Here is a 17623-nt window from a genome sequence, read left to right as displayed (position 1 = left end):
GGACCTGCTTGGGCTGGTCCTCTGGATTAGTCCTCAAGATTGAGCCTGTGAGCCCAAGTGTAAACTCCAACTGTATCGTGGCTGTTACCCATTTCCAAGACTTTCATCCACCTACAGTTAGGTTAGCTATTAGGACGCAAGTACAGATTGATTACCCTATGATTAGGGTTCATAGTTCTTCAAGTTTGGAAGTAACTACCTAAAAGCAATCTAGATATAAAACTTAAAAGGTTTGTTTAAAATAATGGAAAATTGATACACTCAAGGTAGTTCCTTTACTTTTAAAATTATAATATGTCTTCAGAGAATTTTCAAAAGAACTACCAGAAACTCTGTGATCATCACACAGTGAAGTGTGGTTGATATTTTAAAAGGCATTTTAATTTGTACTTATTATAACAAAACTTTAAAAAGCATATATTTTTAACATTAAATGGGTAAATAGGCTAGTAAAAAGTCATAAATAGGCCTATCTCTCAGATCCAAATTGTTTACAAGAACTGAAAGCTTTAAAGCTTGGAAGATTTTAATCAAGACTTCCATTAACCCCCTACCAATAACCCAGAGATTGTAGGAATTTTAAACAAAAGGGAAAGCAGAATGCTTTTAAAATGACTTAATGTGATACAGTATTAAGATATATAACAGTGTTAGCCATTAAACAACAGGTGATAGATCACAGGCAAGCATTTCTCTTTTTTCTCAATTATAAAATAAGACATTAAATAAGACTTGAAAACAAGCCACTGGGTTAAATTTAAGAGAAATGATTAGTGAATAAATCAGAACACCAACACATAAAACTAAAATGCTAAAATCTGATAGTTCTTACATATAATGAATCTATCAGACAGGCAGAGTAAATATGGCATTCATTTTTAAATGGGTATTCAAGAATTTTTTCATGCATATTTTTTCTTTGATAATATGTATATATTACCCCAAGTAGTAGGGTTATTTTTTAGTTATGTTTGAATAAATGTTATTTACAGATACACATACTCTCCATATGCATATTTATATGTTTAAAAGAAAATAAACTTTTTGAAATTATTTACATAATTAATTACATTTTTTAGACTTTGATTTAAATACCCACCTTCTGCTCTAAAACTTACTCTTCTCTTTAGTCTTGCTGTTATAATAAGACAAAGCATGCATGTCTTTGTGGTGTTTCTGAATCCTATCAGTTAGGAAAAGATTTTGACACACCCAAAGGATCTTAACATTTGATCTCACTAATAATGTTAAAATGTCCCTACAGAGGGGTCCTCACTCAGTTTTTTTACATAGATTTTTTTGTTGGAGTAAAAAGCTCAACTTCTACTTAGATTCTCCTTAGGTCTTGTACTTTGTTTCTTAAGCATCCCAAATACCACTTTTCAAGAGCCAGCTGATAAGCAACCTCTTCTGGACTAATTGCCCTTGATAGATTAATTGAGAAGAGGTCATTTCCATTTCTAAATTTTTACATTTTTTTTAACTATGTGGTACCTGACACATTTTTTTCTTGTGCTGTGATCATCTTATTGAACATTATTTTCGCTACTGGTTTGCATACGACTTAAAGAATCAGTGTCTATAGCTTGGTCATGTTAATGTTGCTCCTATAATATTCTGAACAAACTAGGCTTTCAGTTTATATTCAATTATTAAATGAATGTCAATTAATTTGGAAGTCATTCCAACTCCTCTATTCCCTATGAAAAACTACATTTCCAGCTATCCATAGATATTTTCAACTGAATGCCTTACAAACGTCATAAGTCCAAAACCAGCTTTGTTATTTTACCCTCACAAAACAGCTAACTCTAGAATACTGCTAATGATACATTGAAAATAAATATAGTAAAGCATGTGAACCTTGAGCCAGGTTACTTGGAGGTGATCCAGTTTGATCCAGCCATTCTCTAGCTGGGTGACTTTTGGCAAGTGACGTAACATCTCTGAGGCTCTATTTCCTCTCTGTAAAATACAGCATCTATATCAAGGAGTTATTATGAAGATTAAATAAGTTACCGCAAACAAAAAGTAAAGCCTTTCCCATAGTTAGTCTTTATCAAAGATTAGCTATTATTTGTCTCCTACCGGTCAACAAAACTCAAAGCCTCCTTTTGGTCACTGCACATATAAACTTCACTAACTCTTGAAGATTCTCTGCCCAGCATATCTACAGAAATCATTTCCCACCCTCACTATCCTAGGGTAGGCTCCCTGTTATTACTCAGGGTAAGAGATAAGCCTACTAATGAGTCTTCACCACTTCAACCGTGTCCACCTTCTTTCCATGCCAACCTATGTAACATGGTCATATTAACCCTATTAAGGTGTAATCAAATTATCCTTCACCCAAATCCTGGAATGGTTCCCTAATTTCCTTTTGAGATAAAATTTTTCAAATAAGCATTTTAGAAAATTATCCTAACCTGTACCTCAAATCTTAGTTCCTCATACTATACTATACCTATCTTTTCATCAAGCTTTCCTTTTTCTATAGCCTGAAAATGCCCCTTCCTAATCTCACATGGTCTCCTCTATATGGCTTACCCTTCCTGCTGTCATATTCACCCGCTAAAAGTCCAGCCTTTCTTTCAAAAACAAGCTCAGAAAATCTTTTGGGACAATTAAGTCGGTTTTTTCAATAGAATGTGATCTGTTCCTCTTCAAACAATCATACTCATTCTCGTCTCCCTTCACCTCTTTTATAGAAATCTGATTGTATTTTAGCTGTCAGCATACCTGTCATATCACCTACAGCTAATTGTATATAACTTGAGTACAGAAACCTTGATCTACTCATTTTCATACCGTTTATAAGTTCTTCCACAGTTTCTGCCTGAAACCTAGCAGGTGCTAAATTAATAGTTCTCAGACAACAAGAAAGTTTAGAGACCAGTATAACAGGAAATAACTCTACAAAATTATCCTCTATTTTTTTATTTCTATTTCTATTTCTTTCAAGTTTTAGTATAGGTTAGTTTGGTCTAGTGAATGTCCGTTCATTGAAAATAAATCCTGAATCCATAGGAATACCAATATATTTTAAATTTGGACACTCACCAGCATGCATTCAAATCCAACAAACAGAAGTGTATTTTGTTAAAATTTCATGAACTACAAAATATAATGAAACTCCAGCTTTATGAAAGGATGCTAGTTTGCCTAGAGAAGTCTAATGCTTGGAGAGTGACTGAAAAGAGATAGGATATAGAATAATCTCATACTCTTTCCTTTAACACCTGATTTTCATACTTATCTTACAATAAACTGTACCAATAGCTGTAAGCAAATAAAAGTAAATTTAAATATTTCAAAATTCAGTTTGTGTGCCAAACACTTCACTGAGTAGTTATTGGCATCAATTTCATGTGATCACCAAAACACATTAAGAAATGTGACACATTACAAAATGTTTTGGAGGCAGTTAAATCCCCATATATGTATAACTTTGTAATTATATTATCCTATGAAATACTCTGAATGGCAAGGTGATCGAGAAATCTTTCAGTTTATGAAGGCGAAATCTATATCTGACTGATTCTTTGCTGGTGCTTAAGAAATACACCTTATTCAAACTATCATAGTTATTAACTTTTCCCCCATTATAATGTTTTTTAAAAAGTTAGGGTTCTATTTCTTAATTATCACTGCAAGGCAATTCAAATTAATGAAACCCAGTAAATGATACTGTTTTCTTGTTTCTCAGGAGTATATATAAATGGCCTGGTAACTTGACCTATGTTTGTCAAGAAACTCTACTACTGTGTCGTCCCAGTAGGAACACCAATTCTAGAAATTTAAAATTGCAAGCAAGTTCCAATTATTCAGCTATAAAGATATTCAAAGAGGCACTATTTATAATAGCAAAAATTAGAAATAAATGTCCAACGATAAGAAATCATGAGATAACTCTTCTAGGACAACTACTATAACATATAGTGAAATACTGTGAAATCAACAAATACGATGTAGCGGAATATACACTACTATAAAAAAAGCTTATAATTTATTATAAAGTAAACCTAAAAGTTATTTAATAAAAAACATACAAATCCATGTTTGTGTGTGCATGTCTACATGTGTGAGTGAGCATGTTTGTGTGTGCATGTCTGTGTGTGAGCATGTCTGCATGTGCATGTCTGTGTGTGCATGTCTGCGTGTGCATGTCTGTGAGTGTGAGTAAGCATGTCTGTGTGTGCATGTCTGTGTGAGCATGTGTGTGCATGTCTGTGTGAGTGAGCATGTTCACATGTGCATGTCTGTGTGTGAGTGAGCATGTTCGTGTGTGCATGTCTGTGAGTGTCAGTGATCATGTTTGCCTGTGCATGTCTGAGTGTGAGTGAACATGTTTGCCTGTGCATGTCTATGTGTATGAGTGAGCATGTCTGTGTGTGCATGTCTGTGTGTGTGACTGAGCACGTCTGAGTGTGCATGTTTACATGTGTGACTGAGCATGTTTGTGAGTGTGCGTGTATGTGTGTGTACAGAAGTAAATACATTAAAAATGTTGAGAACTTACTTTATTCTTTTTGCTTGTTTATATTTTCTAAAATATCTATAATGAACATATATCTTAATAGGAAAGATAATGTCAAGGAATCCTAATTTAACATCCTCTTCTCTTTGCCTGGACTTTTCCAACTTATTTCTCCACTTAATCCCCAGCCTCACCCTAGAGGCCACCTCTTCTCCTGAAACCCACAGGAGCTAAGTAGAAATGTGGTCACTTTCATCATGACCACCTGCACTTCAAATAATTCATATATGAGTAATAACATATGAACTCCAAAGGAACATAAAGAACAAAGATAGGTTTATAGTTTTAAGATTTCAGTGGAATGAAACTGAATTATTCACATCCATTAAATGGAGTTTGAATGATTCACAGCCAATTTTATTTTTATAATTGTAATGAAACAGCTGGGATTAGAGTCTATTCATGGACTCATAAGAAATTTGCACCCCACCTACTAAAATTAGTTTCTGCGTCCAAAATTCTGATTTGAACATCTGACTGTGAACAAAACAGGCATCATCGCTCAATGCCAAGAAACTGAGGAAGACGACTTTAAGCATGTCACTTTCTCACAGAATTATTTTCTCATTGTGCTTTCGTCCCTTTAACTTCATTCATAAGCAGCCCCTTAACATGATTCTTTTGTAGCAAAGTTGTTTCCAAAGAATGAGCTTTCTTGTACAAGATAAGTTCAAAGAATATAATTTTTTGAAGCTTTCAGACTATATGTGTGACAGTTGCTTATAACTTATGGATTCTCAGCCCCCAGTTGGAAATTATTTTTAATAATTTGTAGTTCAAATATACATCTCTTTGGACATCAGCATCATTATGTCTAAAATATAAAAATTTTGTCTTAAAGTTGCCTTGGGTATCAATTCATAGATCTGAATGTTTAAAGTTTTATAGGAAATTTACTTGACTCTAGATTTGCTTGACTCTGCAACTGTCAAAAGATTTGAGAAACTGCATACTTCAAACTATAATCTTCCAAAGCAGGAAACAGTGTATGAGGCTTGAGTGACTCACCCAGGGTCACACGGCTAGTTAGTCACAAAGTGAGTCTAGAACACAAAGCCTCCCTTCCTCCAATCCAGAGCACTTTCCACTACATCACAAGGGAAGAGCAAAAAGAAAACATAACATCTAATTTTACCAGAAAATAAAATACAGGCAGGCCTGAACTACAGCCAGAGTTAAATGTGGAGCATACCTACCTCCAAACCCAACTGAAACCTCAAACGTTAATATATATTTTAGTCTCTTCAAAAATATTTAAATCACATGTGAATTTGAGGAAAGCTCTGATTTTAAATACTCAAAAACCTCAAGTAGTCACACAAGAGAAAGTTATGACAGTATATAATGAACTTGTAGACAACAGACTGCCCATGCAGAGAATTTACACTTTAAAAATATCCAACTTCCTAGAATTCGTTTATAAGTCAGGGTAAGAGGACATATTTTCCTGTATTGCGAAGGAACTTTTTTTGGGGGTAGCCAATTTCTGACATTAAGATTTAGTATATCTCCTAAAATATAGCCAGCATTGCCTTCAATTATATCATGCTTTCAAAACAAATATACTTCTAAAATGTAACAAGTAAGGGTTTTTTTCACTGTTCAATGAACAAAAGAGGATGTTTCAAACATTCCATACTGAGTCTTTTTTTAAAAACAGCAAGTAATTATTTTTAAGTAAAGTGAATGTCTCTTTCAAAGGTAGTGTTGTACATTTTTTAGATTCCATTTAGAAGGCTGGCTTAACATGTTGGTCTTAAATATTCATAAATAACAACATACATGTTTTCATAAATCTATGGGTAAGAGTGGCCCAGGAATCTGTATTTTTAGCATATAGGTAGCAAAAATGCAATGTTAACTCAGGAAGTATTCTTTCCCCTGTTCCTTCAAATTTTCATAAGAAATAATAAGGATATTCTAGAGTTAGCAATAATATACTGCATATTTCAAACTGTCTAGAAGAGAGGACTTGAAATGCTACCAGCACATTGAAATGATAAATACTTAAGGTAATGAATACTCCATGTACCCTGACTTGACCATTATTCTGTGTTTGCAAAAATTCCCATGTATATCCCACAAATGTATGAAATATTATGTAAAAATAACAGAGAAAAAGAATATTCTGACATTCTGAAAACTTTATCAAAGAAAAACATGTAACAGAATCAATGCATTTAATATATTTCAGCAACAAATTAAAGCAAAGATCATTAAATGTCATCTTTTAAAGAAAAGAGAAATCAATTTTTTTCTGTTGTACTCCCTCAAATCCCACCCCATCAGTCACACATCCAGCATACATCTGGGGAAGGCAAAAAGTTCTAAACTGGCTTGAGAAAGTGTGAAGGGTAGCAGGAGTATCATCCATGGAGGCAAAGAAAAGCAGAGAAAAGACATAAATTATTCCCCCAAGAAAGGCATAGCCTGAGTAGACTGCTTTCAATTAAAACCTTTGAATCAACCCTGCTTAAAAAAATGAGTTCTTCTTGCAAATCAATTTCTCTAAAAAATAAACTATACTGCACATGCAATATAAGGTAAGCATATTACACCATTTACCTTGTATTAGGCATGTACTGTATTCCACATATGTGATATGCCACTTGCTTTTCTCCTATTTTTTTTACATCTATCATTAAATAAGTCAATTTACAATTTAGAAGTTAATCTTTAAATATTTCTAAGATATTATCTCCATGCATTTTTATGAGCCAACTTATTTTATATCTTAAAAATTACCCCTTTAGATAATAGTGACTTGAATATTAAATACCATTTGTTATCAGTCATGTACTTTCTCATTTAAATAACTGGAATTATACTATATGAAATTAGCCCAAAAAGATGATAGAGCAACAGAACAATATGTACAAGGAGGTTCATCAAATTGTTCTCTATAAATAAAAATTGGAAGTAGCCTAAATGTTCATTAATAAGGAATGACTTAAACATACCAGGTTATCACTATTCTACACTATTCTAATGAGGTACAAAATTAAATATTGTGGGATATATTTGTAGAAGAGGAAAAATGTCCACAATATATTGAAAATTTAAAAAGAAAATTATAAAACAGTGAGGTACATGATCCTTTACTTGAATAAAATACATATTTCAATATATATATAAAGGATAATTAGATGCAAAATATGAACAGATAAGTATTGACAGGTTGGAATTTATTAGTGGTTTTCATCTTCTTTACAGTATATTGTATTATTCAATTCTTTGTATACACACACATAAAAATGTGTACGCTTAGATGAAACTAATTCTGAAATTGTAAAGTCCTCTAGCATTTATTAGCAACCATATTGAGCCAAAGGGGGCTATACAATGGTTATGAGTGGGGACTCTAGAACTGCCAGGGCTAGAATTTAATCCCTGCCATTATGAGCAGTATGATCTGGGCAAAATACTTTATATCCAAGCCTCAATTTCGTCATCTAAATGATAGGGAAAATAATAGTTTCAACCTCAAAGAGTTCTGGTGAGGATGAAAGGCATCCATCTGGTAATAGGTAATAGACTAAAGGAAAGGCAGTAAACTTAATCCTACAAACTGTATGTTAAATTACTTGGCAACCAGTTATAAGAATCCATCTATTTTAATCAAATAATTTATTTTGTAATGCTTTCCTATACAATTTTTTTTTTTAATTTTTTATTGGATTATAGGTTTTGGGGTACATGAGCAAAGCATGCAAGACAGTTGCGTAGGTACACACATGGCAGTGTGCTTTCTTTTCTTCTCCCCTTCACCCACATTTGGCTTTTCTCCCCAGGCTATCCCTCCCCAATTTTTTTAAAGTTTCACCAGATTTTGTTTTTTCTTATTAAAAATTCAAATTTGATAGCTACAAACAGGTGTTCTTGTGCTACCCAATGCATATAGCTACACTCAGAAAGTTAATTCTCTGGGATTTTATGTGCTTTGTCTACCAAGACTCTTTTTATGATGGAGCCTCAGTCTTGCATGCAAAATTTTAAACCAAATGTAACACTACAGGCAATTCAATAAATCATGTTGTCATGGATCTTATCACTTCCTTCACACAAAATATTGTTTTAACCAGAAATCTATTTTTAAAATCTTTTCCATTTTGTACCTTAATTCTCATAAATGCTTAATTCATAAAATTTTGATTCATAATCACTAACTTTTTTAATGTCACCAAAATTATAAAGTGTATTTTGCCTTTAAAAATAGATATCTATACTGTATATACTTAGCATTTTCTGTGGATTCATAATATTCCACATATATAAATTTCCATGATGAAAATGGTTTATCCTTTTCCTAACTAATATGCTTAAAGTAAATTTTCAAGATTAAGAAACTACCTTTTTAAAAGAGGCAAGTTAATACATAAAATTACAATTGAGAGGAAGCATTTGATCATTCTGACATGAATAATGATGCCAAATGCTGAAGTTGTCACAAGTGTGTTGTGCTCAGAAAAACAAAACCAAACTAAGATCCCTTTGCTTCAGTTCTAACCACTGATACAAAGTCATGTTCCGACTTCAATGTATTTGCAGTTTATAGTTCATTATAAAAGTCTATAAATGGTGTTGCTTTTCCAAAAAAAAAAAAAAAAGGGACTTCAAACATCAATGAAACAATTTGCATGTCCTTAAACTAATAACATAAGTAGATACAGCAATACCCAAATTGCCAAGCTTCCTTGAGTTAATTGGGAGAGCAGTCTAATAGTCTTTGCCTGTAAACATTTAAGGGAAGTTTTTGAACAGGATCTAAGGGAAAAGAGAATAAAATATATATGACAATGGAGATAATACTTTTTTGGTGAGAATAACAAAATCCACGAAAATAAAAAACGAAACATTTTTGTGGCATGTTGGATATTCGTGTGTAAAACGGACCCATCAGACCAGGCCTTGCCAGAAAATTGCCAGACGCACATCAACACTACACATCTCATTTGGAAACACTCTGCCCCTGTGGGCCTGAAACTTGGGCCACCTTCTGTATACTTTTCACTTCCAATAACTAAAAATGTTCAGCAATGGGTTATTTTGGGGGCCCTGTTATCTCCTGGCTCATGCAGTCCATGGAAAAGAGAAGCCAAGCAAAAGTTAGTTATACAGAAAATAATGAACAGATACTGTGCGAAAGGATGACATTTCACAGTGACTGCAAACCTGCGGTCCAATTCACTAAGATACAGCTGCTTCACCTGCTTTAGGAACCTGGGCCAGCAGAACTATGCCAGACCTCATTAGCAGTCTAGGTTACAAGAAGGTTGTTGTTGTTTTTCAAGTCCTTCTAATGTTGGTGGGAGTGTAAACTAGGGCAGCCACTATGGAGAACAGTATGGAGGCTCCTCATAAAACCACAAACAGAACTACATACATGTTCCAGAAATCCCACTACTGTGTATTTTTCCAAAGGAAAGGAAATTAGTGTATCAAAGATTCACCTGCACCCCCATGTTCATTGTAGCACTATTCACAATATGGAATCAGCCTAGGTGTCAAATGACAGATAAGTGAATAAACAAAATGAGGTAAATATACACAATGGAATATATTCAGCCATAACAAAGAACGAAATCTTGTCATTTGCAGTAATATGAGTAGAACAGACAAACATTATTTTAAGTGAAATAAGCCCAGAATAGAAAGTTAAACACTGCATGTTCTCACCTATCTGTGGAAGCTAAAAATAAAATAAAATAAAGTTAATCTCATAGACACAAAAAAGAGAACAGAGGATATTGGAGGATAGGAATGATGGGGGAAGAGAGAATAGGAAGAGATTTGTTGAAGGATATGAAATTATAGCTAGATGGGAGGAATACGTTTCAGTGTTCTATAGCACAGTAGGATGACTACAGTTAACAGTAATATATTATGTAATTTCAAATAGCTGGAATACTAAAAGTCCCTCATACAAAGAAATTACAAATGTTGAAGTGATGGCTATGCAAATTACCCTAATCTGCCCACCTCACATTGTATGTATCACAGCACTATGTTCCCCATAATACGTACAATTAAAGCGTGTGCATAAAAATAAAGTGCTTTAAAAATGTGTGGGCTAATGAAGCAGACTTATAGAAAAGAAATTAGATTGTTAGAAAATCTCGTTAATAAAACTAATAAAACCAAACTTCTATACGTATGAAATTGGTTTTAGTTGTTTTCTACTGTCAAAAATGGTATATAAATATAAAAGATGAATAATCAGTAAATTCTAAAAAGCTACTTAAAGTTTACATGGTAAAACAGAATGTTCATGTTTACTATTACACATAATGAATTTGATACATGTATTTTTAAAATCTAAACTCAAATGTATTTGAGTTTAAATCATATATTTTTCAAATACATGTCAACAGAAATACATCTATATAGCTCAGAAGCACAGACATGTACAAGGATTGCTCATCTCTGCATGTAGTCAGTAATTTTTAATCAATTATTTTATTCTCAGGCAAAAAAAAAAATATCAACTGCTACCTAAAGAGAAACTATCAACAGGGCCTAAAGTCACGGCTTCATAACCAGTGTTAACAGAGGTATACACTTCCCATTTTCCCTGATAGAGTCTGATCTCTTTGGTATTTTACATATGCACATGTAAAAGTTCAAATCAGGTGAGAAAAACAGTTATGTACATAAACATTATGTTAAGTCAATGCTACTGCTATGATAACTGGAATTTTGTTTTCATTTTAATTAAATATAAAGTAAAATATCGAATACCACTTTTCACTTCAGACCATCTTTAGTTTAAAAAAGCTCCTGCAGTCTTCTGTCAGTGGTTGTAAAGGCATTCAACATTGTCACTTGTTTAAATGTCTGTTTGGCTGCCAATGGACTGTCCCCAAAAGAACATTTTTGCATCTCAATAGTCTGTCCGGTATCAACAATCTTTAAACTATAAATTTAACACCACTGAAGAAAGGGGAAATAACATTCACATTGTCCTGTCCTGGTATCACACTTACAAAATGAACAAATAATCAGACTATTTCCACTTATCTAGCACTCTGCATCTGAGGATCTCAAATGACCTGACAAACGTTAATTAACTAAGCTGCACAACACTCCTGTGAGGGTGGCAGGCAGTATGATCCTCTCCAAGGGACAGATGAACGGAGATCCGGGGAGGCCCTTCCTTTGAAAATCAGTGGCTCAACTTGTAACTCAACTTCCAAACTTAGAACTCAACTCCCCAAGCCCGTGGTTCAGCATCTTTGCTGAAGCCAAGCAGCACAAAATGTAGATGTTAAAACTGACAGACTCTTCTAAAAAAATTTAAACAGGAAACCAAGATCAATCTCAGGGAGATTTATCTTTCCTGTGGGTGCAAGAAAAACGTGTTCTAAGAACTACAGCATTAGAACCTACAGAAAAATCTGAGCCTATGAGTTAGCTATAACATTCTGTTTTCAAAAAGAACATGGAAGAGTTTACCTGAATGTTGATTTGCCATGAGCTCCCCCTAAAGATTCACCCAGTAAATTAACTGTATTTCTATATTTTTATTAACAAACGAAAAACTATATGATGTTGGTTTTTTTGTGTGTGTGAAATTAAATGAACGATTTTTGGGTCCTTATTCATGTTGTTATCAGATAAAAAGCCAACTTTTCTGCAATGTAATATCCAATGTAAAAATTCCACCACAAAAATAAAATCCAGAATTTCTTATTCAGGAAACAATGATATTAATGCAGTTGCATCTGCATAAGAGTTTATCTAAAAAATAAACACCTTTATGTAGATGTACACCATAAAAAAAAAAAAACTGTCAGAAAAGGACACAACTTTACATAAACCCTGACTATACTATACTATACTATTCCACTTAGTTTAAAATGATTAAGAAACATCGATTGGAATATATAAAATAATTTACTTATACTTTTAGCACCGGTAATTTTAAACAGGTTAACCTCTTTACAAACCTAACCCTTAAATCTAAATAAAAGCACTGGTTTTTCAAAATAATATTAATAAATATTGGTGACCATTTTCAGAGGTGATTCATGTTTTATAAGATCTATTCTAGAAACGTTAAGATAATAAAGTTATCATATAAGCTTGGACTATTTCTAGCAAAGATTCTAAAGGCCTTAATATTTCTTCCTACTAATACAAGAAAATATCCAACAATTTTGTGGAAATACTGTGCAATTAATATTCAATGAAAAGTCTAGTTTTCCTAGAGCAATTTAGATCAGGTTTAATAAGATCAAGTTTATGGCAATGTGCCTTTTGTCACACTCAAAGCACAGTAGAACACAGAAGACATACACAACTTAAACATTTTTATATTAAGACCAATTTCATATTAACAACAAGGGGAAAATATACACATTTGCTAAATATAAAATACATAAATGATATTAAACACAAAACTAAAAGCCAAACACTGACCCTGACCTATGCCAAAAAAAGGAGAAAACCGCTAATGTTAATAAAGAGAACATTTCGAAATTTTAGCTCTTCTTGTGATTCTTTTATTTCCTTCCTCACTTTGAGTAGTACAGCAAACTTTCATTGCTAAAACTAGCTTAAAAAAAAGTTATCAGAAAGACTAATATGCTGAAAGCAACATTTTAATTGTGTGCTTTGTAACACAATCCTAACTACTCTCAGCCTTTTCTTTGAAATGTTTCCATTACATACCAGTATAGTATTGAACTATGTTAAATCAACATTTTCTGTTGGGCAAGTTTTCTATGCTTAATTCTTGATATCACTCTGTATGGTATTTTAAAATGACTAAGTTTTACTTTTAGTATTAAAAACTGTATATAGAAATGTTAATATACTTGCTCTTTCAATGCTATGTTGAATAAACTACTTAAAAAGGCACTTCTAAAATCTGATAGTTTACATTTCTTAAATTGCTTACAATTCTGAATAATTGTAAGGTAGTTAATTTCAAGTTCTATTTTATTGTTTAAAATATAATTATGTATTCTGTAGGCATATATTTATACTACTGTAATTTTTGTTCAAAACACGTAAATTACATTTTTATATTTCTACAGTGTAAATTATTACAGGATACCTTCACTAATAACTGTGCCTCTACAACTACAAACTTAAAGTACTTATTTTTTTTTTTTTTTTTGCCTTTAGTAAACATGATCTCAAAATTCTGCTTTTTTTTCTACCACCGGCAGGGTAATGAATTAGAGGTATGTATTTGCTGTGATAAATACCAAATAATGACACCAAAGTAGAATTTGTGCAAAATTCACAATCAGAATGGGCTATTTCTTTCTGTTAGATGTCTTAAAAAGCTAATCATCTAAGATATATACACATTGAAAATTTTATATATAGCTAATAACCTAAATGCTGTTCAATAAATTAAATTGTCTACCCTTCCTATTCCAAATATCCAATAAAATTGGTGATTTACAAAAGCACTATTCAAATATAAAATGTGAATCTTAAAGATTTAAATTTTATTACAATCACAGAATGAGTCAATGCTCTTCCTTTTATATATGTATATGCACATATATGTATACATTAATGTAACTTTATCTGATCTCTGAAATTTGGTAAATTACATTCTTTGAAGATAATAAATCATAGGGTGAGGAATTTGGCTATTATTGTAGATAATAGCTAAAGAGTCTCTTGTTGAAGGTTTCCTACTTCAGCAGCTAATGTGGAGGAACTGAAAAGGCGGTTAAAATGATGCAACAGAAACTTGAAATCAGGGATTTAAGGAAGTGGAGGAATTGAGAAAAACAAATTTTTAGAAAAGTATTATCATCTCCAACTTGCTCAAAAAATGTCACCATTATGCTCACGTTTTTTATGCCACTGCTTAATAAATTGTCATTTCAAAGTCTTAGAGTATACAAACAACAGCAGAAAAGGTAATATTCTAGAAACAGTCAAACAATATGGCATCAAATGAAGGTGTCATGGATGAAAACAATTTTAAGTGGAAAAATGAAGGGGGTTCCAGTGATACAGATATAAGGCCCCCAAATATACCATACTCTCAAGATAAAGTATTTATTTAATAAAACATAGGACATTTCATTCCTGCCTTATAACCAGAAGCCATAAGTCACTTGATGCCAGAAGAGTAATGACATACTAAGAAAACAAATACTGACAATTATAAAAATGCAGCTCCATGTATATTTATTTGAAGGGAGTTCCCTAAATTGAACCCCCTCTTGAAGCACACAGAAACTGTTTCTCTTTTTTAAGAAGTTACTCATAATAAACTTGCTTCTTCCCAGAAGGAAGGATTCTTTGTTTCTCACTGTACAGGGGCATCTCCTCTTCTGTATTCAAGCCCTTCTCTTAGCTCCAGGGCATGACTACAGATGGGAAAGGTAACAGCTTTTATAATTAACTGTGCACCTCTAAGGGGTGTTTTTCAACTCTGCTAGAGAATACTGAGAAGCACAGATAGGCTTCAGAGAATCTGCAGGAAATGAGAGCAGAGCAGCCAAGCAGACATTGGGAAGAGCAATTTTTCTCCCCTGTATACATCCAGAGAGAAATCAGTGGTCTCTGACTCACAGGTCAAAGCACTAGGCTAACAGAATTCTATTTCCTAACTGGATCTTCTGTAAAAGTATCTAGTTTCTGATCCTACCTTCTATGTACAAACAGAGCTTGAAAATCATCCAGAAATCTCAAAACCTTCAGAGAGTTCAGGTAAAATATCCAAGCTGTGGTGCCTCAGTCATCGAGCAACTATAACTTATTGGGAGCTCATAAATTTTCAAAATCTAAGATTTTTTTTTAACAATGCTGAGTCTACATAGTATGAAGAGAGTAATCGAGGATCTTACCTTGCTCAGAGGTTTAGTTTTCTTTTTCCACATGGAACTAGGTCTTTCCCCCTAAAAGATCCTGTTCATGTAAAATACATGGTACTCTGGCTGCTTTTCACACTATTCACGTTTAGGCTTTTCTCATTTTTTCCACTCTTCTTGGCCACTCGACAACAACAAGCATTGTCATTTGGACATAATTACACCATGGCTTTTTTTTAAAAAAAAAAATACTATATTTTTGTATGAACATCTCATCAAGGACATTACATTCTTAGTGATTTAAATCTCTACTGACTTCCTTATTAACCATATACTGTCATACCAGCTTAAAATTTAAAAGTCATTTCGTTATTTCGATGTAACAGATGTGCATCCTTCTGGAATTCTAAACCTCCCTTCTCCAAATATGGCCTTGTTGTTTTGCATAATCACCAGGAATGATTAACCAACATTCAATCTGAGCTAAGAGCAAAGGCAAACAAGTGACTGTCTGACACGGTACCAAGTAAGTGCACAGCACACACAAACACACAGGAGCTACTTGCTGCCACTCTGGCCTTAGGAGGATAAATCCCCAGATTGAGACAGATCATTAAGGTTCACTTCACACACAACACAATCCTATACAGAAAGAATGTGTGGTCCTCCTTTTGCCTTTCAAAACAAATGAATTATTTAAAAATGAAACCTTCCTACCCGTAACAGGGACTGGGATTCATCCTTGGACTTGTTTTCTCCCGATGCAGGATACTGCTGGGGGAGGGCCCCAGACTTCTCTCCACCAGCTGGCACCCCCTGCAGGAATCCCTTCGTCTCCACAGCCAAGCCATAAATAGGTCTCGCCAGGTGGGCAGCTTCCACATTGGGGCTATCCCTCAGAGTCTTTGTCTGCTCTTGGGTGCTGGACACAGGCGTCAGCAGACCCAGGCTTGCTTGGGTGTATGATGGACTCCCCCGCAGGATGTCTGCCCCTCTCCAAGTCACGTTGCGAAGGTCATCACTGGAACTCTCGGTCCAAACTTTCTCTTTGAGCCCATCCTTCTCTTCTAGCTTCTCTCTCTTCACCACACTCTCAGAAACTGGCTCTCCCATTTTAGAGTCTGGGGTTAGCAGATTGTAGACTTTGAAGTCAATTTTGGGCTCCTCCTTGATGGTGGATATGGCATGACCGTCCTCTTCGCCGTTGGCTGTAGTGATGTCCTGTTCCTGGCAGTGAACAGTGTTGAAGTGCTCCAGTAGTGACTGAGTATCGGCAGCTGTAAAACTGCACTGACGGCATTTGTAGCAGCTGTGTGCTCTCCTGGAGAAGAAGAAAACAGTCATTGCAAAGACAGCGTTCTGAAGGGTTGTTTTATTTTTAATAGTCTTTCAGCACCTGAATTTTCTACCTACTCAGGCAATGTAGCAGATAGAAAGAAATGCAATATTCTTAACACCCAAATCTGGAATGTAATTAACTGGCATTTCCAGGTCTATATAAAGAATGCAAAGTTTCCTTGTTACATTAGCAGTAATAGGTCTCTCTCTCTCTCTCTCTCTCTCTCTCTCTCGCGCGCACACACACACACACACACACACACCATGAACGCATGCACTCTGCTTGTGCTTGTGCACATACATTCCAGGCGATTAGCATTAAAACTGGTTAGTTTGCATTATTGTCAAATGCCCCACTCTGTTCATTTTACCCTGATAGATGCATTTTACCCTGATGGATAATCATTAATTATATTATTTAAGTCACTATTCTTATGTTTTTACACCTGATTTAAAATGCCCTTTCACTTTCTGTTATTTAAACTAGATTGAGGATTTTCCCCTGTATATAAAGTTCAATTTCTAATGCTGAAGCACTTTGCACAGCTTTTTCATATATTAAAAGGAACTAATTTTAAAATAAAATAAATCATTAAAAAATTATTAAATAATTTTTAAAGAGAAATAAAGTGTTCGTTTGTATCATCAAATTCAAATCCATTTAGTGAATTAACTATGGCTGAATGATCTGTAAAATCTAGAAAATAAGATGCATTTATAACCCAAGATTTTTCCCTGAACAAATTCTATCCATCTATGAGAACATATAGACATTCAACAAATTGAGTGTCTGTTGAGTGTGAAACACTATGATAGATGCCTTACAAATATATTCATTATAAGTGTGTGTGTGTGTGTGTGTGTGTGTGTGTGTGGTGGTGTGTTCTCTTTTTAAATGGCATAAGACAAGACAATTTTATTATCAAATTCCATAGCATCTTCTGCTGTTAAAGAGAGGGGGGGA

The 17623-nt window shown here is 33.8% G+C and overlaps 1 protein-coding gene across 13 annotated transcripts in view; it reads right to left on the bottom strand.

Annotated features, from left to right (window-relative positions):
* Window positions 1–17623, bottom strand: part of TRPS1 (transcriptional repressor GATA binding 1) — a 254214-nt gene that overhangs the window by 154227 nt on the left and 82364 nt on the right. For all 13 annotated transcript variants that reach the window (XM_054246302.2, XM_054246304.2, XM_078353276.1 and 10 more), the window contains one exon: window positions 16039–16642. In XM_054246302.2, the coding sequence (XP_054102277.2) occupies window positions 16039–16642 (604 nt within the window). The remainder of the gene's footprint in view (window positions 1–16038; window positions 16643–17623) is intronic.

This window comes from Callithrix jacchus, chromosome 16 (genome assembly GCF_049354715.1).
Source record: "Callithrix jacchus isolate 240 chromosome 16, calJac240_pri, whole genome shotgun sequence".
In the NCBI taxonomy this organism is placed as follows: domain Eukaryota; kingdom Metazoa; phylum Chordata; class Mammalia; order Primates; family Cebidae; genus Callithrix; species Callithrix jacchus.
This window is presented reverse-complemented; position numbering and strand designations above follow the sequence as displayed.